At 36.3% G+C, this 10,648-nt stretch overlaps 1 protein-coding gene and 1 pseudogene across 1 annotated transcript; one reads left to right on the top strand and one right to left on the bottom strand.

The window, feature by feature from the left end:
* Positions 1–2,115: 2,115 nt before the first annotated feature.
* On the bottom strand, positions 2,116–10,186 carry LOC138145310 (small ribosomal subunit protein eS7-like). Its single transcript, XM_069066944.1, has 3 exons — positions 9,730–10,186; positions 7,563–7,663; positions 2,116–3,549 (listed from the first exon to the last, which is right to left on the bottom strand). The coding sequence occupies exons 1-3, from the start codon at positions 9,871–9,873 to the stop codon at positions 3,507–3,509; spliced, it is 288 nt and encodes a 95-aa protein (XP_068923045.1). The 5' UTR covers positions 9,874–10,186; the 3' UTR covers positions 2,116–3,506.
* On the top strand, positions 3,724–4,403 carry LOC138145309 (ATP synthase F(0) complex subunit C2, mitochondrial pseudogene; annotated as a pseudogene).
* Positions 10,187–10,648: the final 462 nt, after the last annotated feature.

The following is a 10,648-nucleotide window of genomic DNA, read 5'->3' as shown; positions in this document are numbered from 1 at the left end:
TTTTAAAAGATAGAGATAGAAATAGAGCATTTTAGAAATGATGGATGGCCTATACTAGTACACAAAAGTGGGAAATGGAAGCTCAAATTTAGAAATGCCTACCAGTTGATAGAAATGTTAAATATAGAGGATGAAGGAAAAATCCCATGGAAACTCTAAAAGTAACTTTTCCCCATTTTGAAATTAGTTCATTAATGACTAATTATGGAGTCCAACTTGTTCCAAATTTCTGTGATTATACCACTGTATGGCCCTCATCTCTCCATTTTATCCAAAACAATCACATTAGAAATGTTATTAAAATTCCTCACTGAAATTTGAGTATTCTTTTTCTCTAGCATTTACTGAATAAATAATTGGAAGGGACCTCGGTAGCCATCTTGTCCAACCCATGAAATATATATATGTATATCCCTAGTACAACATTCTAAATGAGTGGTTAATGCCATTTTTTGAAGACCTCCAACGAGAGAGAATCCCTGCTCTCCTGAGATCATGTAGGGTCAAATATAATTGTTATGATAATTTTCCTGCCATCAGACCTTTTTCTCTGCAAGTTGTATGTATTACTCTTGCTTCAGCCTTCTGGAGCAGAACAGAATAAGTCATATCTCTATTCCATATAAAAATCCTTCAAACGGTGAAAAATGCTACTGATCCTCATTGAGTCTTCTCTTCTTCAGTCAAAACAATGACAGATTCTTCACTTCGTTCTAATATGCCATGAAATCAAACCCTTTCCCTATCCTGAATGCCCTTTGCTCTCCCACTTACTGTTGTCCTTCCTAAACAGAGATTCCCAGAACTTAACACAATGCTCCAGACCAAAATAGAGTACAATGGAGTTTTTTGGTAACAGTTAACTATTATGGACTCTCTGTCTCTGTCTCTCTGTCTCTCTCTCTCTAAGTGCCTCTCTCTGTTTCTCCCCCCCTCCCCCCCCCACACCTCTCTGGCTCAAGATCAAGATCAAATTCACTTAAGTTGGTTGCTATATGATATTCATATTGAACTTACAGTCTACTAAGGTGCCTGAAATACAGAAGTGCTGAATTATGTAATTTTAGATCCAAAATGGACCTTAGAATTCATTCAGTCTAACCCATACTTGAAAAGAAGTACCACCACAACAAATATGCTTTCACAGAAAGGAGGAATTTGTCACATGATTTTTGCTGCAATTTTTCAATAAGAGATAGAAATAAAACTATATTTATTGGAATTTCTATTAAAAAATTTTTATAAGCATCTACCCAGAGATACTTTGTACTTAACTGATCCTTCATTATCCAAAACTAGTTTTTAATACATTTTATTGAAAATTTTTGTTTTAACATCATCAAAATTTTTCTCAGTATCTCTCCTCAATCTCTTTCTGAGTCACCCAATATAGCAAATAATATTTTAAAGGGGAAAAAAACAAATAGAAATAGAAAAAGATCAACAAATCCAATCAGTACATCAAAAAAAAAGTCTGAAAATGTGTGTAATGTATCACTTACAGAGTTCTCATATCTTTAAAGGAGTGGACTACTTCAATCCAATTTTTATTATATCATGGATCTTTTTATAGCAACGTTTTGGTTATATGTGCTTTTTAAAAAAAATTTTGTAAATATTTAGGGGATGTAAAAAAGCACAAACTTAATATATTAACTGTTTGATGTTAGGCAAAATTTGATGTCTAGTAAACACTTTTTACAAGCAAATTTCTGAGATAAAAAATTTCAAAATGAATGTCCATGTGTTTTGGCCATGAAAGTTCTCTCCCAACAAGGGAACTTCTGTCTCTTTGATACACTGATAAAATCATAGATCAGGTTAAAATGCATTTTCATAATTAAAATCAAGGAGCATTTATATTAATTTAATTTTGTGTGTTTGGGTTTCAGGACAATGTTATGGAAAAATAAAATAAATAGAGGTGATTGAGAGGTTTGTTTTTTTTTAATTTTCCCTTGCATCTCCCAATCCTCATTATGCATACTGTATATCATGGTTTGTATTCAAAAGTTCACAGAAATATAACAGACTAAATTGCTTAATAAACATTAACCTTAAGTTTTCCTGGTCCTTCAAATATAAGGGTTTTGTAGCTGACATACTGCACCATTCTTTTCCCCTTTTACTCATCCTCTCATAAACTTTATGTTCTCTGCATCCCTACTCATTAATCTGTAAAGACTACCAATGCAAACCAGAATAGAGTAGTTCAAACATATTATAACCCTTTGAATAAAGTGCCCATTAAAGCAATTGAAAAAAAAAACTACGGACTTCTTTATGCTTTCATTTTTATTAAATACTTAAAAGATTATTGTTTATGTGTATATTTTTCTAGAATATAATAAATATGACACTTGATTTGGACTCAGAAAACCAGGTTTCAAAATTAATCTATGCCACTGAACAACCTTGTGCAAAGCATGCACTATCTTCACATGCCTTGATTTGGCATTGACAGGCTATGATCCATAAGAATGAATGTTCATAAAATTGCATGCTTCTAAGAAAACTGAAATGGTTAAAATTTAAATAATCTATACTATAGAAGGTTAGAATGGTGTAAAGCCAAACATGAGCAGCTTTCCAGAGGATGGCTGCTATGAACAGCTTTCAAAATTCTGATTACATAATATTGTGAACACTCTATTTATTCAATAACAAATCAGAACAAAACATTCACAGAAAATCAAGGTACAGCATTCACAATGTTACAACTTATCACAGAAAATCAAAATATAGCATTCACCATGTCACAAGTCAACAATTTATCACTAAGATGGCCACATAGTTTTCACCAAAGTGGTCACAATAGTTTTCAACAAAGTACAGTCATTTAGTAATTTAATCATTCAATCATCCTTAAGGAGGCAAGCCTCCTTAAGGGACACAAAATACAAAAGTCAAAGTACTCCACCCCTGGGTCTCAATTGGATATTAGTTTCCAATCATAAACAAAGTACATTCATTTAATCAATCTCAGAGTCCTTAATTCAATCACAAAGTACAATAGTGAAAGTCCCCCACCCATTAAGTTACAACTTCAACAGTCACTTTAATCAATCAAACATATATCATTTACCTAGTTCAGGGGAAAAAGTCCTGAACTTCGAGAATACAAATAGAAGTTACAACAGAAAATAACACAGTTAAGCAGACAGGGCTTCCAGCTGTCTGACCATTACATCCATACCTAGTCTTCAGAAAAGGAAGCACAAATATCTGGGTTTTCAAAGCCAGGGGGCTCAATGGCTACCCAGAGTCTCATCTGGCCAAATCATACAACTCTTCCCAAAGTGAGCCCCAAAATAAAACCTCACATCAGGGTCAGTCACTACTCAGACAATTTCATCAGTCACTACTTAGTATCCACAGAGAGGTCTTTTCATCTTTGAGGAAGGTAGCTCCTACCTGAATCCACCAAACTGTCACCTGGGTTCAAAGGCAGACAGCTCCCAGTTCCTTGTCCAGCTCTATGTGCAGTTCCTGCTCTACACTGAAGCTCACAGTGTCCAGTCCATCTTCAATCCTTCACAGTCTCTGTTCCTGGGAAGACAAAGCTTAACAAAGCCACAAGAATATTCATACACATTAACAAAATCACAACAACATTTGTACAGAATACTGACACTACAGTCATGCTTCCTCAGTCTTTGGCAGCTCCAGATGGCACTGAGAAATCCTCAGCAACTCTGGCTGGCCCTCAGAAGTATTCAGTAGTTCCCCCTCTCTGTCTCCTCTGCTCTGCCGGCAGCTCTTCAGCTTTGCCCCTCACCCCCTGAGAATGTATGCCTGCGCCAAGTTCATCTCTACCCCTGCCCTTGTGAGGAGCAGCTCTCAGCTGCTGAGTAGACCGCTGTCTGCAGTGGTGCTAAAACAGCCAGAGGTTCGGACAGATGAGAACCTCAGCATTTTGGCAGCATCAAGTACCTTGACCTCTCGTCCCCAGATGTGGATTCCAAACTGGTGCTGTCTCAAGGGACATTGACACAGCAGCCAAATTTATTGGAGCTGGGGCTGCCACTGTGGGGGTGGCTGGCTCTGGAGTTGGGATTGGGACTGTATTTGGAAGTCTCATCATTGGTTATGCCAGGAACCCCTCCCTGAAGCAACAGCTTTTTTCCTACGCCATCTTGGGCTTTGCCCTGTCTGAGGCCATGGGGCTCTTTGGCCTGATGGTGGCCTTCCTCATCCTCTTCGCCATGTGATGGAGCCATTTCTATTCCCCCTACATTTCTGAATGTTCCTCCTCGTCCTCCTGGTTTTTCCATGTCTCTTCCAGCCTGTGTATACCTCCACCTCCAACTTACCAGGTAGCCCCGGGGAAAGCCATGGGCTCAGGGTTTGACAGAGGGAAGACAAATAAATACTGTATTAATGAGCTGTTAAAAAAAAAAGAAGTATTCAGTAGCTTTGGTTCTCAAAATCAAAATCACTTTCTCCATGGAAGTTTCAGTCCAGCAGCAGCAGCCCAGCCTTCAGGTGCTCATCCCAAGAAGTTCTTCTGGCCTCTCTCTATCCATAGCACTAGTTCATCCCAGTTCAGCCCCCTCTCTTCATGTCAACAAGTCCATACCAAAAGTGGGATTCACAAGCTCTGGATTTTAACACAACCCAAAAACCAAGCCAATACAAGGGTCTTAAGTTCAGGAAGACCCAGATTACTTATTTGTTTGTTTGCTTATTTATTTATTTATTTTTATTTTTTTGGAGGGGGGGGAAGGTAGGGCAATTGGGGTTAAGTGACTTTCCCAAGGTCACAAAGCTAGTTTTGTGTTAAGTGTCTAAGGTCAGATTTGAATTCAGGTCCTCCTGACTCCAAGGCCAGTGCTCTATTCACTGCACCACCTAGCCACCTCAGAAGACCTAGATTTAAATCATATCTCTGCCATAGACTACTATATCACCATGGTCAAATCACTTAACCTCTCTATGTCCTAAGACAAAACTACAAGAATGTGTTGATTGATGAATTGATAATCTACAACTATGGAAATAATTTTCACATTGTGGATAAAAATCACAAGATTCTTGACATCTAAAGATGCTGACTGACTGACTTATACTATCTACCACACAATGCTTTTTTAAAGAAGTCTTTCAAATTTTATTTTGCCATTTGTTCTTGTGCATTTACAATCAGGGGTATATTTTCAGATACTAACTTTATAATAGCAATTTGTGGGCAATCTAGCAAGGACTGTCCATTCATGGAAATATGTGGCCAAGGTTTTGTTATAATATAATTAATAACAGATTTTAACAATACAAATCCCAAGTAACACATGTTTCTTGTACCATTTTGCAAATAGTTTGTCTACCTGTCCAAATTTGGAAGACGGGGTAAGAATAAAAAGTGGTTTCCCAATTAACTTTTTAACCTCTAGCTTCTGGGAAAGAATCCCAGCCTTGTTAAAGCACAAAGTGTCATCACTTTTGCTCCAAGAACTCTCTTTCCATCTGATCACAATACTTTTACAAGGAAAGTGCTTTGCAAATCTTCAAGCTCTATAGATTCCTTAGTTATAATTACTATATGTCAAATTTTGGTTTTAGTGGAGACAGAGACAGTGGATACATTTTATAGACAACTCCTTGGGGGGTGGGGAGGAAGAAGGTTGAATTTTTCAAGTTATTTCTTTGTTTGAATGAACAACTCATCTCCCTGTCATAAAAAAGGAAAAGATCATGTACTAAATGCCTGGCTGAAATTGTGCTAAGTGCTTTAAAATATCTCATTTGATCCTTGAAACAACCTCACAATAATAGGTGCTACTATTAATCCCATTTTACAGTTGAGGAAAGTAAGGCAGATAAAGGATTACTTGCCAAGGGTCATACAGCTAGTAAAGGTAAGAGGACAGATTTTAATTTAGGTGTTTCTAACACCAGGTTCAAATCACCTAGCTATTTCTAGGCTGTTCATTCTTCATTCTCAAAGAGGACCAATGACATCATAAGGGTGATATCTTGATTTGTGTTGGAATTGGATTTTAAATGAGGCAAAGTTGTGCAAAGTCATCAGACTCACTCTCTCCTCCATAACATCCAAATCTAGTGGTAAGGGGACTGGGTGGGGATGGTCCAGGATGCAGTGGGTAACTTTGGTCTTTCTAAATTAAAGTCTTTTCCAGGGCTCAGTTTGTGTAAGGCAATACCCATTCAATGACTATGCACAGGGTAAGAACTGAGACAAAAGATCACCTAAATTACCATCACAAAAACATCAGTCTGGAAGGGAAAGACCCTCAGAGTTTCTAAGGAGAATAGAAAACAATTGGTATTTAGTTTCATTCTAAACCATCAAAACTAAACAAGTGCTAAGAAGCTTGAAATGGGGGCTATTATTGACCATTCAAAGAAAACCTGAGTGATTTGGGTTTAAAGCATAGTCCTGTAGCTCCACGTGAAACACAATGGCCTTTTTAAAAGGTCAGTTTTTTTAGAGCTATATTTCAAAATAAAAACTGCACAGGAGATTTAAAAGTAAATCTTCCCAGCTTTTCAAAAAAGAAGGAGGAGAAGGAGAACAGGAAGAAGTACCAAAAAAAGAACAAGAGGAAGAACAGGAAGAAGGAGGACGAGGAGGAGGAAAAGAAGAAGAAGAAGAAGAAGAAGAAGAAGAAGAAGAAGAAGAACAACAACAACAACAACAACAACAACAACAACAACAACAACAACAACAAGAAACAGCAGCCTAAAACAGAAATGGTTTTCCAGACAAGGCAGGATTCAAGGTGAAGGAAAAGCTCTGGTAAATTTTCCCATCCCAACATACTTCATTTATGCAAATACTAGCCAAACCATATAAGGGATCTTGTGCTTTTTGCCCACAGTGTGAAAATTACTGCCATAATTATAGATTAGCAACTCATCATTAATACATTCTTACACATTAGTCTAAAGTACAGAGATGTTAAGTAAATTATCACATCATGGATGACATCACCACAGAACCAGTATATGTCAGAGGTATGATTTAAATTCATGTCTTCCTGAATTCAAATCTAACCTTCTATCTTGTATACAATTCTAACCCTTAAGAGTGTATGAAATTAAAATTTTTCCCATTCCAATTTTATTTTGAAACCCATTTTATGGTCATTAATTCTCATGGATAATAGCCTGGCTTAATGTCAAATCAAGTCAAATAAAAAAAGTATTTACAAAACTACTGTGTGCCAGTCATTACATTAAGCACTGAGGAATCAAAGAAAGGCAAAAATCAGTCTCTGCTCTCAAGTTCACACTCTAAAGGGGAGATAACATACAACCATGTCTTAATAAGATAAATTGGATTAACAGGATAAATTGGAGATAGACAATAGAAGAGATCACAATATACAGAAACAAAGGAGCACAGAAGGCTGGTATTCTTAAACTCAAAGATCCCAACTAACAGAATAAGGAGTCTACTCAATTAAAAAAAGGTCAGGTAAGTGGCACAACTGATAGAGTACTGGACCTGGAGTCAGGAAGAATCATCTTCCTGACTTCAAATCCAACCTCAGATACTTACTAGCTATGTGAACCTAGGCAAGTCACTTAACCCTGCTTACCTCAGTTTCCTCATCTGTAAAATGAGCTGGAGAAGAAAATGGCAAACCACTCCAGTATCTTTGCCAAGAAAACTCCAAATAGAATCACGAGTTGGACACAACTGAAATGACACAACAACACTCAAAAAAAATTGCTGTGAAAACTGGAAAGCAGTCTGTTTAGATATTAGGTTTAGACAAAAACCATATGTTATATACCAATATGAGCTCCAGTGAGATGTATGAAAGATATAAAAAAAATCACATTATAAACAAATTAGAGGAGCAAGGAAGAATATACCTTCTAATCTTCAGAGAGAGGAAAAGTTTATGGCCAAGCAAGAAGTAGAGAATATCACAGAAGATGAAATGGAAAAGTTTTGTTACATTATTTTGGTCCTTGATACTCTACTTTGGAATGGTTCATACATACTGGGGTCCAAAATAGAGAGTCTCATTGTCAAGAGAAAGATGAACACCCATGACTGTCACCCAGTGACTCAGGACTAAGGAACAGGAAAGTGAGAGTAGAATTGGAAATAGGAATACAAAACAGATTAAGATAAGGAAAAGGTAGGAAGACAGAGCAGTATTGCATACTGTGAGAACCAACACCACCAATTACTTCATTGTTCTTATTCTTTGCATTGCTCGTGCCTGATTTATGGGGTTGTCCATTAATTGGTAGAAATAAAATAATGGAAGGTCACAGTCCATGGCCCTTATGGTACTGTCATATTAAACATAAAAACGTGTGAATTGGGGTCATAAATGAGTAAGGTAATGGACTATGAATACTTGTTAGGCATTCAAGAATTGTAAACTGCTGATCCCTGTGGAGCATGCAATATTAATAGCTATCATGAGCCCTGTTGCCTGTGTTCAATTGAACTATTCAATTATAAAGTTGTCGTAAGAATATTTTTAACACATCATGAGGATGGCTTTCAGTTCTCTTCAAGCTTCATTACTGGATTGCCTATAAATGAAAATGAAGTAAATAAAGATATTAAATTAAAGACAGTTTCTTACCATGCATTATATGGAATTGTGTCTGTAAGTAGGCAGGATGATAGCTAAATATGTTCATGGGAATATTTGTAGATACATTCATATAAATCTCTTAATTACAGCAGTAATTACAAGTGTTCATGGGAGTTTTCTTCCGCACAATTTCTACCTCCCTACTGAAACTGCTCCCCAAAGGGTGTTTTTTTTATTAATTTCATGTTGAAAAAAAATTTGTACTTTTGAGGATCCCAAATGTACCAGTCTTCCAAATTTTAATAATACTGACAAAATAGGAAATGTACAATGTAAATTTAAATTTGTTTTGAGACATTTTTAAATTTTGACTTGAATTATCAATTTTAAAAATCATATTATAGGACTATTGTGAATTAAAATCTCATCCTTGAAATATCTGTCATTTATATTTGCAATATTTTTCTTTGCAAATCTCAGCGAGAAAGAAAGCAAGAATTTTGTGGGCAAGGTTTAGAAAAAAAAGTCAATTATGAATATACCAAATAATGTTACTTAAAAATAATTATGAATTCAGTTAAGTGATCTAGCAAGCACCAAACACTAAAAAATACCCATGGTTATTCATACCACTATAATGACAATTATTTTTATTCTAAATATATCAGGCTAATCTCTAAACTATAAAGATTATCATGTTTCATGGATTGATACATATCTACTTATTATTCTATTGATATATACATATATATAATAAAGTAAAATTTCCTTCACTTGAAATGAAAAAAAATAAATTTAATGTTTCATGTATTTTATTAAATAAGTATGCTAAAAAAATTGAACTGGGTCACAATAACTATGTTAGCTCTTCACTGAAGGTTAAAAAACATCTTTTAAACAGATGATTTTCTTTATTCTTCAGAGATTAGAGGAGAGGCAGAAGATATCAACACCATACGGAATTAAAGAATTATCTAATTTAAATGATTGATGCCTATATAAAATAGGATTTGGCTTTTTATTGCCTGTAAGTGGCAACAAAATTTTGATTCAGGCAGCAACCTTCATCCTCCATATGATCCTTTCTTTTTTTTTAATGAACAATGGACTTTAATCATTTCTGCTTTTACAGCTGGAACTCTGGGAATTCAAAATCAACATCTTTCCCTGTCAGTTTCTTATAAATGCCAGAAAACGTTTCTACCTCAGTCTCCACATTGTTGGGCTGTGCTTCATCCAAATGGATCTTTATGAGTCTGCTGCCGTCTAGTTTCACACGGATTCTCTTGCCAACAATTTCACTTGTAAAGACAAGATCTTCAAGGATTGCATCATGCACATAAGTCATAAGGGACGCTTTTGCTTATTATTTGTATGGCTTTTTCTTGTTGGCTTAGGAAGTTTTCTCCTCTGAGCAATAAAGTTTGCCACTGATTTTTTTTTCCAACTAAGGAACTGGTCGTACCTGGATCTTCTGAAAAGATTTTAGCTAAGGCACTGGAACAAAAATAGTGATTGCTTTTCTGCCACCACCAACTTCAATTTCCTTAGCTGCTGTAATATTCCGCACTCTTAATTGAGCTTTGAAGTCAGAGTTCACCTGCAACTCCAACAGAGCCTGTGAAATGTCAAGCTCATACCTGTCTGGCTACTTTCCATTGGGCTTCACGATCTTGGCATCTTGGAGCAGGAGCAGAATGAGTCACCTCCTCTGGGAGCGAAGAGCGCCGGCCTGGGAGGAGGGAGAGCTCTCCCGAGAGCACCAGAAATCTCGGCTACCAGAAGAAGAGCCTTTAAAACCTCTTCTCTCTGCACATATTTCAGATTTTCCTTATTTATTTTATATTTTTTATTCACTTTTCGTCTTGACATGCTGAACAAGAGAAATGGAGCAGGGTAGCAAATACTGAATCAGTCAGCTAGAATGGGTTGGCCCCCCTGGCTCTGTCACCGTGTCAGTTTGGTTATCAGTCCATGGGAAAATCTCCGAATCACATTGTTTTAGTTTGTTTTTGTTTGTTTTGTTTGTTTATGGGCATAATAATGTTTTGTGAGGTGAAGGTATTCTGTAAACCCTAAAGAGCTATATAATTGTGAGATACTTTTATATTCTAGAGTACAGT

Source organism: Petaurus breviceps, unplaced genomic scaffold (genome assembly GCF_028583685.1).
Source record: "Petaurus breviceps papuanus isolate PSGF00001 unplaced genomic scaffold, PetGlider_PUasm1.0 90734, whole genome shotgun sequence".
Classification (NCBI taxonomy): domain Eukaryota; kingdom Metazoa; phylum Chordata; class Mammalia; order Diprotodontia; family Petauridae; genus Petaurus; species Petaurus breviceps.
The sequence above is the reverse complement of the archived record's forward strand: the minus strand, read 5'-3'. Positions and strand labels throughout refer to the sequence as shown.